This window comes from Perognathus longimembris, chromosome 3, assembly GCF_023159225.1.
Source record: "Perognathus longimembris pacificus isolate PPM17 chromosome 3, ASM2315922v1, whole genome shotgun sequence".
NCBI classification, from domain to species: Eukaryota; Metazoa; Chordata; class Mammalia; order Rodentia; family Heteromyidae; genus Perognathus; species Perognathus longimembris.
Genome location: NC_063163.1, coordinates 80,528,471 through 80,542,992, shown reverse-complemented (window position 1 = coordinate 80,542,992; position 14,522 = coordinate 80,528,471). Strand labels below are relative to the sequence as shown.

The 14,522-nt window shown below is 58.0% G+C and overlaps 1 protein-coding gene across 1 annotated transcript in view; it reads left to right on the top strand.

Annotated features, from left to right (window-relative positions):
- Positions 1-1,918: 1,918 nt before the first annotated feature.
- The window catches only part of Trpv4 (transient receptor potential cation channel subfamily V member 4), a 29,879-nt gene continuing 17,275 nt past the window's right edge, over positions 1,919-14,522 (top strand). The window contains 2 exon segments of the mRNA XM_048342797.1: positions 1,919-2,026; positions 13,835-14,245. Of these exon segments, the coding sequence (XP_048198754.1) occupies positions 13,866-14,245 (380 nt within the window). The 5' untranslated portion in view covers positions 1,919-2,026; positions 13,835-13,865.

Genomic DNA, 14,522 nt, shown 5'->3' with positions numbered 1-14,522 from the left:
TACTCAGAAAAAGCTAGAAGTGGAACTGTGGTTCAAGTCATAGAGTGGTAGCCTTGAACAAAAATTCAGCTAAGGAACGGCACTCAGGCCCTTAGTTCAAGCCCCAGGACTGGCACACACACATACACACACACACAGAATTTCACAGACTTTCCTGCCCAGGTTGGCTTTAGCTAGGATTACAGGCGTGAGCCAGGCATGGGCCCCCAGTAACCTGCTCAGGTTGCCTTGTTTGTTTGTTTGTTTTTTAATTTTGTGGTTGATGGACTTTCTTGGCAGGCTGGTTTTGAACCAGGATCCTACAGGGTGACTGCTCAGAGGAAAGACAAATGTAAAAAGGAGGAGGGGATGCCACATTCTGTATGCTGCTTGGGACCAAGCAAGGAGCCGGCGCTTTTTAGCAAAAGCATCTTCTAAGTACTGCTATAAAGTGGAGGAGGACACAGGCGCCCAGCACAAGAGACCCGGACCGGATCTGCCCCAAGCCAGCCCTACACCGGGGCTCCCAGGGACATGGAGACAGCCCTGGGTACATGCCAAGATGAAGCATGAATGCATTCTCGGGGCTGATAGGTGCTGGGAAAGAGCCAGGGGAGAGGGCCAGGCTGGGCAGCAGGGGCGCAGGAAGGGAGGCCTCTGCCCCTGAAGTTCCGAGGGTCTCCTCAGCAGTGCTCTAACTCCTGGTTTTCCCCTGTGGCATGGGGCACGAAGGCCATGCTCACTGGATGACCGGAGTCTGAGCCACTTGTGGACCTGGGAGCACTTGGGGGAGGAGGAGAGGACATTCGTGTTGATGGACACAGCAGTCCCCGTTGTGTGAACCCAGTGCTGTTCTTCACCTGACAGGGCTAGCTTGGAACTGCCATCTCAGATCCCCCTCCGTGCTTTGATCACTTTTTTGAGATAGAGTCATCTTTGGTCCCCAGGTCCAGCTTGGGCTCGGAGCCTTCTATTTTATGCTTCCCACCGTGCCCAGTCTTTTCTCCAGAGAACTCCCTCCACCCGCCTCCTCCACCTGCAGGTGAATCTCTGCCTCTCTGGTAGCTGGGCCTACAGGTGGGGGGCACCAGCACTGGAGGTTTGTGCAGTGTTCCCGGGCCCAGCCAGACCTGGGCTCCCAGCGTCCTCACTGTGTGACACGCGGTTGGGAGGCACTGACAGGAGGCGCGGAGGCGGACGTGCTTGGGATCACTTGGTTGGCCAGTGGCTGTGACTTCGGGGCCCCAGGTGTCTACCAGGCCTGGCAGAAGTGGGCTCCATCCCGGGAGGTGCGGCTGCGTATCGGGGTTCACCTTCCGCACTTAGTCAAAGGGCGCATGTGGACGGCCTCCTCCGTGCCAGGCTTGGGAGCCCACAGGTGCTTTGCTCGGGGACTGTCACTGTAACCAGGCAACATCACCCAGCCGGGACCCAGAGCTGGACCTGAGGGCCGGGACTCAGGGCGGGCCGAGCCCACAGTGCCCACCTGCGGGTGTGGAAACCCAGGCCGTGCCCCGCGATGCAGTGGGAAGGGCGCAGCCTCGTGTCAGGCTGGTGGGGTCCAGGCGCGGGGAGGGGGAGGGAGGGGGCGCCCGGGAGAAGTGGGCGGGGTCTCGGGAGATGTGGGCAGGGCGCCGGGGCTCTGGGGGCGGAGCCTCTGTGAGGTTCTGGTGGGTGGGCGGGGCCTCTGGGGTCCGGGTGGGGGCGGGGCACCGGCAGGCGCTGGGAGCGAGGTCTCGGTGGGGTCCGGGTGGGGTGGGCGGGGCATCGGCAGGCGCTGGGGGCGTGGCCTCTGTGAGAGTCCGGTGGGTGGGCGTGGCCTCTGTGGGGTCCGGATGGGGTGGGTGGGGCCTCGGCGGGCGATGGGGGCGGGGCCTCTGTGGGGTCTGGGTGGGGTGGGCGAGGCCTGGGCGGATCCTCGGGGCGGCGAGCGACTGGAACCTGAACCGGGAGGAGGGGCGCGGGCGCGGGGCCCGGGCGCCGGACCGGCCCGGCCGGGATTCAGGAAGCGCCTGGCTCCCGGCCGCCGGCGTCCAGCGGTCCCGCGGTGAGTGGGGGTCGAGGCCCGGGAGGCACGGGCCCGCGGGTGGCCGCGCGCCCGGGGGCGGCTCCGGGGACCCCAAGGGTCCCGGTCCCGGGCGCTCGGGAAGCGGGGCGGGCGACGCGGGTCCGGCCGGGATCGCTGCTCCGCGGGACGCCCAGGAGCCGAGCTCCGCTCGCTGGCCTCGGTTTGTCACCTGTGACATGGACGCCCGCTCGGGCTCTGGGGGAGACGAATCCTGGCACCAAAGCCTGGGGTGCGGCCCACCCGGAGAGGGGCGAGGCGGCCTCCCCGGGACAGGCCGGCCCCCGCGTTCCGCGAGTCCGTCCCCCCACTTGGCCGGTGGAGATGCCCAGGCGCGGGGCAGGGGCCGCCGAGCCGACCGAAAGCCGGGACGACCCGGCCTCACCACCCCAGGGCCCGCTGTGGGGCGGGAGGAGGCCGTTTCTGCCCCTTGGGGCCCCGAGATTCCGAACAAGAAGTTCTCTTTGTTCTGGGAGCGCAGAGCCGCTGTGGAGTTCATCACTGCTGCCTGGGCTGGGGGCCGCGAGTGTGGGGGTCCCTCTCGCGCCCGGTCCTAAGCAAGCTGGGGGTGGGCTCGGTGCTTTCTGCCTTTTCCTGCGGTGTGACCTTGGGTTAATCCCCCAGCTGTGTGAGCCTCGCTTCTTCATAGGTAATGTGGGGTGGCTAGAGGACACCCCCAGGCTGTCACGGGGACCTTGCCCCATGGGAGCTGGGCACCCAGTCACAGCTTGGTCAGCCCTGACTGGCCAGCAGGACATCACACTTTCTTGGTAGACGAGGCTGAGGCAAGGTCACCAGCCGTTGTCTAGCTAGCTCGTTCTGTTTGAAGAATGAGGACTCCATAAGGCCAAGAGAGACCCCTCACCACCTTTTCTGGTGAGTTGCCAGGCCTGGGGCTCACAAATGGCAAAGGACACTCCTGTTTCCGTCTGGGCTACTTTGTGAAAAAACCGAAAAAAACCAGGTGGGTCTTCACAGAGCAGCGTGCTCAATGTATTTCTGGGAGCCCCTGAGAAGGTGCCAGGGGGGTCCTCAGAGAACCCCAGACATCTTATATGGGGGGAGGGGGCCATGGAGCTCCTCCCACCTCATCCACCTCATCTCCCGGGAGCCACAGCCCCATCCCCTGCAGTCCCTCCCTGAAGCTCACCTGGTCAGCACACCAGGACACAGGTGCCTGGACCCAGCCTAACTCTACCCTGAAGGGAGGGGGTGCGGGGACGGAGGCTGCCCCTCCATGAGATCCAATCGACACCCACCCCCCACAGCAAGGTGTGCACAGAGGCTTGATAGGGTGAATGAATGAGGACAGAAGAGAATACTGGGGAGGGAGGGCACAGCAAAGAGGAAGGGGTGATCAGGATGCACCTTGGGGAATAAAAGCAAAATTGGAGGAAAGGGCATTCAGGTAAAGGGAACAGTACCGGCAAAGACATGACTCTTGTCTGTTTGCAGAGCAGTTTTGGGTTCCATTCGTCTGCATGAGGTGATGGGAGCAGTCATGGTAAAGGGTCAGGCAGGGGATAAGGAAGTCCAGGCCGGGAGGGTCACAGTTGTTGGTGTGGCTGCAGAATGAGGCCCAGGCTGAGGGTCCCTGGGCTGGGGAAGTAACCCAAGTCCCTGGATGAGAAGTGCAGAGGGGCAGCTGGGAGGAGAAGCAGGAGGGAGACAGAGGCCCAGGACAGGTCTGACACCCAGTAGGTGTTCAGTAAGTTCCAGAGCTTAAGCTACACCCTGGCCTTATTTTTCAGCTCCTTGGTGTATGCCTAGGAGGATGAATGCAATCCCACAGACATGTCTACTTTTCCCAGGCCCTGCCTCAGTTTCCCCCTGTTGGATTCTGGGGAAGACTCTCCAGCTCTGCAAATTCTGCAAAGCAGGGAGCAGCTCTTTCCTGGTGGCAGCTCGGCTTTGGGAAGTGGAGAGAACATTCGTTTCGTGCCAGAGGGCTCTGGAGAAAGGCTCCGCTTTGCATCAATGATCAGATTGGTCGGATTGGAATTCACCTGTTAAAGATTAATCCCGATCTCTGGAGATACTTGTCATTGGGGGTGGGGTGGGGAGGGCTGTGGTCTTGCTTTGAACCCAAAGTGCAAGGTTCTGTCCAAGGAGGCCAGCTTGGAATGTGCTGACAGCCTTTGTGAGGGTGGAAGATAGATGGAACACTGGTGTGGAGTGTATTTGGATGCAAAACAAACAAACAAACAAGCAAAAAAAAAACCCCAAAACTAGTAATGTACCCATTTTTCGGAGTGAGGAACTGAGGTCTGAGAGGAAAAGCAGATTTTCTGCCGTCAGTTGAGAAAAAGCAGAGCTGGAATAGGAATCACATTTGATTCCAAAATCCATGCCTTCACACCTCCTTCGGGCGGCCTTGTTCCCACTTGCCCAGACCCTCTGGGGGTGCCCAGCACCAAATGGAGACACTATAGCAAACAGATGCTGAGAGGCCTGCTGCTTCCTAGCCTGGGTGGCCCCGGGTGAGCCTCAGTTTCCTCATCTGTCAAAGGAATTCTCCATTTCCACTTTCCCCAGTCAGAGCTCGTGTCATCATTCTCCCTCATCTCCTCAAAGCTGGCACATCCTGAGCGCCCCCCATGCCAGGTCGAGGGGCAGGGGCAAAGCTAGACTTGCATTTGGCTTAGGTACAAACTATTTGCCTTTGGGCCACAACAGATCTATGGGTGTTGACTGCGTGCCAGGCGCCTCAGCCTTCCCAGGGCCAGAACCCACTGCCCAGGTTCAAACCCAGCTCCCTATACGTTCCCTTCCTCCTCCAGCTTCAGTTTCCCCATCTGTGCAGAGAGAGGGCGGGAAGTCTGCACTCCCATGTGGACTCTAGGTCATTACCAGCATCTGTCCCCTGGGCCCTGTTATGGTACCACAGCCTCACCCTCTGGAGGGGCAGGGCCAGGAACACTGAGGCCTACTTCACAGCTGAGGAAACTGAGGCTCAGGGAGGGAAACCACTATCCAAGGACATCTAGCTCCTGGGCACAATGGCACCTGGAAGCCGGATTCTGGCAGTGCTAGCAAGTGGCCATCGGCTTCCTGTCTGGAAAGCCACCTTGGATTCAGCCTTCTCGAATTGTGATCCACGACCCCTTCTGCCACTCACTGCTGTGTGACTTCAGGCAGTGGATTAACCTCTCTGTTTCCAGAGTGGTCACCCAGTTTGCTGCCAGCTTAAGCAGTGCTTGGGTTGTTCTGTCTACCATGCCTGCCTCAGCCTGGTTCCCTCTACCTTGAGGACCCTTGGGTGCCCGGAGCTAGCCGGGGAGGAATGAGGAAGGGAGCAAGGCCCTGCCTTTCACTGTGACTGACTTCCTTCCCATCCCTGAGACCCCACCTGACCCTCTGCTTCCCCTTTCTGCCCCATGTCACAGCCTGTACTGGCTGTGTGACCCCAGGGAGGACATCCCACCTCTCTGGGCATGCTTCCCCCTTGGTAAGGAAGCCCTCAAGTCCTGGCAGGCCTGATCCAGATGAGGTCAGGGTGTTGGAGAGGCCCCAGGAGGCAGGGGCGCGGGGCAGACAGGCGGCCATTAGCTTGGGACTTGTCTTGTTTGCTTTGGGTAGTGAGTAAGGGCTGCCCACCGCACAGGGTGCCTGCCCCGCACAAAGGGAGCCTCTGTCTCTACACTTGCTTTGCTCCAGGGTGGGGTGGCCTAGGGTCCACCCAGTTGACCACGAATGCTGGCTGCCTTTGGAACAACTCTGTGTGTGTGTGTGTGTGTGTGTGTGTGTGTGTGTGTGTGTGTGTTCAGCAGGTGAGGTGGGACCGAGGCGGACTGTACTCGCTGGGAACCGTCTGTCTGGCTCTCTTGTGTCTCCCAGTACAGAAGACAGCTCTGGAACACCTGTGTGGGGTGGGCGAGGGGGAGGGAGCAGGGGAAAGGAAGAGGAAGAAGGGAGGGGCAGGCAGGAAGTGGTCAGATGGACAGACCTGCCAGGCAGGGCCATCAAAAGAGACCCTCTCCGACACACGCTCAGCCCTGGCACTGAGGGGGTTCGGAACCATGTCTTGACCTCCATGAGCCTCAGTTTCCTCATCTGCAAAATGAACTGACGAAAGGGGTCCCTCTCAGGTGGTTGTTGGGTGTGGTGGTTCAGAGAGCCCTGCATTACATACCACGACCACGCTGGCCTGGGCACAGGGACTGGGGGTCCTGCCCTCTGGAGCTGGCGCCTCCTGTGACCTAGGCACAGTGCCCTGTGACACCCACTGTGACCTGGCAACCCGGCAGACGGTGCTGCCATTGCTCCCTTTCAGAGGTGAGGGACTGAGGCTCAGAGAGGCTCAGCATCCGCCCGAGGGCACACGGTCAGTGGTATAGCCTGGATGCAGGCACCAGGCTCCTGCTCGGTCCCAGTGGGCTTCAAAGCAGATGGCAGCCATCCTAGCTGATTCCTCTTTGTTCTTGCAACTTGTGAGCTCTGCTGGCTTGTACTGAGTTCTCAGAGCCTCAGTTTACCCACCTGGAAGGTGGGGGTATGGACCACACCTACTGAGCATGTCAGGGTGATATAAAAACTCTCTGGGCAAATCCCAGCCTCTACTTTTTCCGCCCAGGACTCAGTTTACTCTTGGAGTCATGGCTTGGATTAAATCGCCGGTGTGGCCAGCACCGTGATGGCTGGCATGGCGGCGCCCAGGGCAGAGCTGGCCTGGTTTTCTACTGCCTCGGGCTCCCTTCCCCAGCTCCTGCCACCCAGTTCATTGGTGGTTACTCTTCACTTGGATCTGGCAACTTGGGCACTTTGGCACCTAGGAATGGTGTGGAAGATGGATGCACAGATGGGCGGACACCCTGGCCTGCCTGGGCCTCAGTCTCCCAGCTGGAAAATGGGCACTCCCTGTGCTTTCCGCCCGTCAGAGGTGGTACGAGGTGGTACAGAAACCCTTCCAAAACCAGCAGAGTCCTGGGCCTTGGGGCCTGGGCGTCTGCTCCCACCTCCCAGCCAAGGTTGTTAATTTCCCCTGCTGGGTTGTTCATTTCTCCTGGAATAAACGGAGAGGAAACCATAATAAAGCAGTGGGCACCAGGCTGAGCTTGAATGATAGCATTTAATCCTGTCCATGGCCCCATTGAGGTAGAAGCTGTTATTTGTTCTTTAATTTATAGCATGAATGTACACCAAGTAATCACAGAGCCACGGTGGGTGAGCCCTTCCTGCACTTTGGTAATGATCATCCCACTTTACAGAGGAGGAAAGTGAGGCCCAGAATTCCCATTCAGAGTCCTACAGCCAGTCAGAGGCAGGTGGGGGCAGAGCATAGGTCTGGCTGGAGGTATCTGGGGTGCGACTGCGCTCCAGGATGGGGGGGCAGGTTCTGAGGCTTCCCTTTTCCCAGACTGAGAGCATCGTGCTCTGAGCAGGGCTCAGCCAGGGAAGGTGGATGGGCTCCAGGATGGCGCTGTGGTGGGCGGTGGCGGGAAGCAGGGCCTGGAGCTTCCCAGGATGGGGACTTGGGCCTCTGCTGGGAGCCAGAACCCCAGCAAAGCTGGAGTGTGCTTAATCCTGGTGCTCCCCTGTAATGGCTAGGGAAAGCCCAGACCTGGGAAAGGCCCCATCCAAGGTCACAGGGACAGCCCAAGGTCACCAAGGCAAGAATGGCTATTTAGACCTAACTCACACATCATCCAATTGGGCCTTTTAATTAAAATTTTAAATTATTATTTTAAAGGTGATGTAAAAGTGGTTACAGGGGCTGGGGATATAGCCTAGTGGGCAAGAGTGCCTGCCTCGGATACACGAGGCCCTAGGTTCGATTCCCCAGCACCACATATACAGAAAACGGCCAGAAGTGGCGCTGGGGCTCAAGTGGCAGAGTGCTAGCCTTGAGCGGGAAGAAGCCAGGGACAGTGCTCAGGCCCTGAGTCCAAGGCCCAGGACTGGCCAAAAAAAAAAAAAAAGTGGTTACAGTTACATAAGTCAGGTTACGAGTATCTTTCTTTCTGGACAATGTCACCCCTTCCCTTGCTCTATCTCACCAACTGGGCCTTGTTTAGAAAATTATTTTGATCTTTACTTTTTGGTGGTACTAGAGATTGAACTCAGGGCCTCCCATCTGCTAGGCAAGTGCTCTACTGTGTGAGCCATGCCTCCAGCCACAGTAGGGGCCTTCCCAGTGTGCAATTAGTGCGGTTTCAGTGCGTTCAGAATCCAGAGTTGAGCAAACATTATCACTAAGTCCAGAGCTTTGTATGTGTGTGAGTGTCCGTACTAGGGACTGAACTCCAGGCCTTGTGCTCACTCTTGGCTTTTTACTCGAGGCTGGAAAAAAAAATATATATATATGTATATATATATATATATATACATATACATACATATATATATATATATATATATATATATCTCCACTTCTGGCTTTTCACTGATTAATTGGAGATAAGAGTCTCAGCGATTTATCTGCTCCAGCTGGCTTCAAACCTTGATCTTCGGATCTCAGCCTCCTGAGTTGCTGGAATTATAGGTGTGAGCCACCAGTGCTTGGCTTAAATCCAGAACATTTCACTCACCCCCGCCCCCCAATAGAAGCTCCTTGGCTGCTAGCAATCACCACTGTCCTCTCCCAGCCCCCAGCCCCCAGCTCCCCTTGTGCTGCTACCAGCTCTGTGGGTTTTTTTTTTTTTCTTCATTCTGGGAGTCCCACGTAGCCTTTCACCCTTTCAGGTCCGCATGATGTCCATTTTAACACCACACTGTCTTCCCTTCCCTTGGGTTCCCTCCTCCCCCTCCCCACCAGAGCTGGGGACCCTGGGCACTGCCCAGATCCCAGTGAGAGCTCTGAGGGGTATTTGCATGGCCTGGCATACTCCCTCTGAGCCTCCGGGCTTTTAGAATGACTTAGTGACTGCTGGGGCCATGCTGGGCCCAGTGAGTCACCCCAGGCCTGTCCTGTCTGGGTGGTGTGGGCTTTCAGGGGACATCCCATGGTGGGGGGGGCTGTAAGACACTAGGGCTCTGTCAGCCCTGGACAGGGGGCCAGTGTGCAGCAAACAGGAAGCGGGCTGGGCCCAGACCTGCTAGGTAAACACAGGCCAGGGAGGGTGCCTATGGCATGATGCCCTCCTGCCCCCCCCCCCCACTGGCTGCCACCCGCCCGGGGCCAGGGAGCCAGGAGCAGCCTGGCAGGCAGCAAGTTTTGCCTGGCCTAGGGCCTGAGTTCCCAGCCGGCTGCTCTCTGGGGTGGCTGCTCTGTGGTGGCTGCCAGAGTGGACCTTCAGAAGCCGCCTTGGTCCTGTCTGCCCGTCCACCCATCCTCCAATATTAGTAAGGGGGCCCTGGTCCTGACCGGGCCTGGCTGCACGAAGGCGCCATGTGGGGCAGGGCTTGGACCCAGTGATGGGGCCCTGCAGCTGGGTCACCGCTCAGCCCAGGCTCAGGAAAGCTGACTGTCAAGGTTGTGGCTGGTGAAGGCATCTGTCTCCCAATTGTGATGCTCTCCCCCCCTCCCCCCAGCGTTCTCCCAGCGGCCCTGCCTCCCTCCCTGAGTTCCCTCAAGTCCTGGGATCCCTCCGCACACCCTCCCTGAAGCCAGGTCACAGGAGACCCCACAACTCCTTCCTTGCATTTGCTCGGCCTTGAATCTGCTGGGGGTGGGACTGGTGCTTTCTTCCCACAGACTCCCCCCTCCTGCATGGCCCTCCCAAGATGGACCAGGATCCTCCAGGATAGGCAAGGAGGGAGAGCAAAGTGGGCTTCCTACAGTGTTCACCCGCCACCCACCTTCCAAGCCCTCTGTGGGCCACCGCTTCTTCCTGCCTTTCTTCTGATCATCTAAGAAAACGGGGGTTCTTGCTATCCTGCTCTGGTTGAGCATGGTGGTGCTCATCTGTAATCCCAGTAATGTGGGTGGCATAGGTGGGGGGGGGGCTATGTAGCTCTAAGGGTGGTGAATGGCGGGGCGGGGGGGGGGTCTGAGACAGAGGGGGAACAGGAAGGCATCTCAGAGGAAGTGCCATTTAAAGTGGAGATCTGGGGCGTGGCTTCATGGTAGGGGGCCTGGGCACCCCAGATGTCCAGACCCTGAGTTCTAGCTCAAGCCTGGAATGGGAGATAAATGAAAAGCGTGAGCTCTGGGAGTACGTGGGAAACAGCCTGGCAGTGAGGGAACAGCATGGCAGACAGAGGGAATAGTCCAGGCAAAGGCCAGAACCCAGAAGCCATCTGCCTCCCTTCAGCCTGGAGTTTTCTAGGCTTCATTGTTTGTTGTTTTGGGGGTACCCTGATCCCAGAGACCTGAAAGATGCCGACAGATCCTGGAGCCCTTTTTCTGTGCCACAGGGGCATCCAGCACGCCCAAACTTGCCTTCGGATTTAAGCAGCTTTCCTTGGTCCTGTAATCAGGAGGTTGGGATTTGACAGATTCGTGCCAGGGTTTCCATGAGATCAGGCAAAGCCCCAGGGACAGAAGTGGGGGGGACAGGGGGAGGGAGGCGGGGGGTGCCTGGGCCCTCGGCTGCTTACTGAGGACCTGCTCAGGTGCTGCTCACCTGGGCTGCTCACCTGGGCAGGTGAGGAAATAGAGGCTGGGGGCTCTCACCCAGCTTGTCATCAGGGGACCTGGGCCCTGGGTCCCACCGCAGCTACCATCTGTGAACTCCAATTTGGTGCATAGATTTTTTTTATTTTCTTTTTGAGAATCTCATTCTGTAGCCCAGGGTAGCCTTAAAATCCTCCTCCTCCCACCTCAGCCTCCCAAGTGCTAGGATTATAGGCATGTCCCATCATGCCCCACATTGGTGTGGGGTGTGTGTGTGTGTGTGTGTGTGTGTGTGTGTGTGTGTGTGCGCGCGCCAGTCCTGGGGTGTGAACTCAGGGCCTGGGCACTGCCTTTGAGCTCCTGTCCTCAAGGCTACTGCTCTACAACTTGAGCCTCAGCTTCATTTCGAGTTCTTTTTGTTGTTGTTGTTTTGGGTTTTTTTGCCAGTCCTGGGCCTTGAACTCAGGGCCTGAGCACTGTCCCTGGCTTCTTTTTGCTCAAGGCTAGTACTCTGCCACTTGAGCCACAGCGCCACTTCTGGCCATTTCCTATATATGTGGTGCTGAGGAATGGAACCCAGGGCTTCATGTATACGAGGCAAGCATTCTTGCCACTAGGCCATATTCCCAGCCCCAGTTCTTTTTATTTTTTTTTTTAAGGTGGTTAATTGGAAATAAAGAGTCTCATAGACTTTCCTGCCCAAGTTGGATTCAAATTGCTATCCTCAGATCTCAGCCTCTTGAGTAGCTAGGATCACAGATGTGAGCCACCAGTGCCCAGCTGGTGTGATTTAAAAAACAAAAACAGGTGTTGATTACTTGAAAACCACTGCTTTGTGTGAATGAAACGAGTGTGTGTGCTGTTCACACTTGTTTCCCCTGGGCACGAGTGCATGCACCAGTGCACACACCAACTTCCAGTGCAGAGGATTGCACGGGGCACTGGGCCCCACACCCGGCCCGGCCCCTCTCCTTGGCTGGCCCCTCCCTCCTGGGCTGGCAGGGGTTTGGAATCTGTAATAACAGCCTGCAGGGCAAATGGGAACAGGGAGGGAACCCTCCCTCCCCACACCGCAGAGAGCAGGGCAAAGAAGTCCAGAGAACAGCATGGCTCTGTGTGTGTATGCATGCATGAGTGCAGGTGTGCACACGCGTGTACACATGTGTGCACCTGTGTACAGTGAACCAGGTGACTGGGGCGGATGGAGCCCGGTCAGGCTTTGTCTGGGTCCCTGGCTCCCTGGTGGGCCTTGGTGAGCCTCCGTGTTCTCAGCTGTGAAATGGGAGTAGGAGCCCAGCAGTCCTCGCAGGCTTCTGGGGAGGGGCAGGGAAACGCCGGGCGTCCCCCAGGCTGCAGAGGGCGGGCAGGGACCACAGGGAAACTGGTACTGAGTGACAATGGGAAGGGGGTGGTTGGATACGGGGGGGGGGGCGCAACACTGAACATGTGTGTGATGGGGCTCACAGCACCTGACTGTCTTCTCTCTCAAAGGCCCTGCCACAGAAGCAGGTCTTAGAGACATAGGCTCAACACATCCAATGGCCGGCAGGAAGCCTTGTCCCCTCCCCAGGTCGCTGGGAGGACTGGCACCCCAGCAGTGTCCAGGAAACCTGTGGCCCCTGGCAGCCACAGCAGAGGCCCTGGGCTTCATCACTGACCCACAGTGTGACCTGGGGGCACCTCACTTTCAGGCACTTTCCTCATCTGTGCCATGGAAACGGCAGCTCCAGGGCAGTTTCTCTACCTCAGCCTGTAAGGCATTTTGGTCTTCGTGGTGCAGGGCTGTCCTGGGCACAGTAGGAGGTTTTGTGCAGCCCTGATCTGGGCACACTAGAGGCCTGTAGGGCATCCTCTTAGGCAATGTGACAATAGCCACATATGTGGCCTGGTGGGTGGGTGGCACTGAGAGCCAGGCAGCAGTCACTGCGGTGATGGATCTAAGAACAAGTCCTGCACTGTCCAAAAAGAAATGTACTCTTGATCTCACTTGCGTAACTGTAACCCCTCTGTACAGCACCTGATAGCAATAAAAACATTTTTTAAATGAATTATTTCTAAAGCTAGGCACTTAAAGTCCCAGCAACTCAGGTGGCTGAGATCTGAGGATTGCGGTTCAAAGCCAGGTCAGGCAAGAAAGTTCTGACACCCTTATCTCCAATTAAGCAGCAAAAAGCCAGAAGTGGAGCTGTGGCTCAAGTGGTAGAGCAGAAAAGCTCAGGGACAGTGAGTGCCCAGGCCCAGAGTTCAAAACCCAGGACTGGCACCAAAATAAATAGAGAAAAAGAACTATTCCTTAATCTCATAATCAGAATGCTAACCATGTTGGCTGTCAGGCAGGCTGTGTCTGGGGGTACAATCTGTCCCCCAATGCCGGGGTCCCTTTGAACATCCCTCCCAGCCTCGGCTCCCCACACCCCTGTGATTCCTGGAGATTGGAGTCCCAAGTCATGTGGCAGCCACAAGGGCTGAGCATTCCAGGGCCTGCCTTCCCACCTGGCTGAGGCAAGACCGAAGGTCCCTGAGGTCCTGGGGGGTGCACCCAGTGGGTCCTCAGCTACCCCAGGACCTAGGAGGAGGGGTGGTCACCATTCTACAAATGCAAAACCAAAGCCAAGAGAGGCATATGTCTGTGTCCAATCTCTTTGGGATGGTCTGTAACCCCGTGAGGCTACCACCATGGTTCCCATTTTACAGAGTGGGAAACTGAGGCCCTGCTACATTTAAACAGCAGGGCTGGGATCGGAACTCAGTCTGGAGAAACTCTTAGTCCAGTTCTTTTTCCTATTTGTGTCCAAACAGCTGCCGTACACCCTCCCCCAGTGGGCCCTCTGACCCTCTGTTTCCTGCTGTACCCCTTCCCCCCCACCAGGGAGGCCTGGTCTTCTGAGTGCCCACTGGGCAAAGCATGTGGCATGTGTCAGCAGCACATGGTGGGCACTGCCCAGTGTCTCTGCTAGTCAACACCTGCCCCTGAGCGGGTCTTTGAACCCTGCACAGGGGGGCTAGGAAGCTGGCTCATCAGGTCAGTCCCCAGGCTCTGGGTTTGGGTTCTGAGTGGACAGGGTTTCTGGGCCCCAGGCTGACCCTGTTTCCAGCTTCCTGAAAGCGGCCCCTGTGGTGCGTGCTGGGCGCTGGCCCAGGCTGACCACAGCTGGGCGTGGTGGCCTCAGCCCCTGTCATTACAACGGTGGCTTTGAAGCGGCTGGCGGCAGTGCTGTTTGCCCATGTGGGAGGGGGGCTTCCCGGAACCCCCACCCGGGCCACGTGTTCCCTCTGACACCCGCGTCCCCCTGCAGGCTAAGCAACGCTGTCGGATCTGGGGCCAGCATGTCGGATGATGGTCCCCGCGCGGGGCCCGGAGAGGTGGCCGAGCCCCCTGGGGATGACAGCAGCGCCCCTGGAGGGGAGCCCTTCCCCCTGTCCTCGCTGGCCAATCTGTTTGAGGGCGATGAGGGCTCCCCCACCCCGTCCCCGGCCGAGACCGCCGCCCGCCCTGCTGGGCCTGGGGATGGACGGACAAACCTGCGCATGAAGTTCCAGGGTGCCTTCCGCAAGGGAGTGCCCAACCCCATCGACCTGCTGGAGTCCACCTTGTACGAGGCCTCGGTGCCCGGGCCCAAGAAAGCGCCCATGGACTCGCTCTTCGACTACGGCACCTACCGCCACCACCCCAGTGACAACAAGCGATGGAGAAGGAAGGTCCTGGAGTGAGTACTGCTGAGCCCCTCCACTGGCCCATCCGTCCATCTGTCTGTCCTCCACCACCCACGAGTCCCTCCATCACCTGTGCAGCCTGCTGCCACCTATCCACAACTACTTACCTGTGTGTGTGCCTTCACCCACCAGGTTGGCCATGCCCTTAGCCATCCGTCCATTTGTCCATCCACCCACCCACCCACCCACACCACCAACCCTCCATTCATTCATTCATTCATTCACTTATTTGTACATATGTCCATCCACCCATCTACCCTCTACCTATCC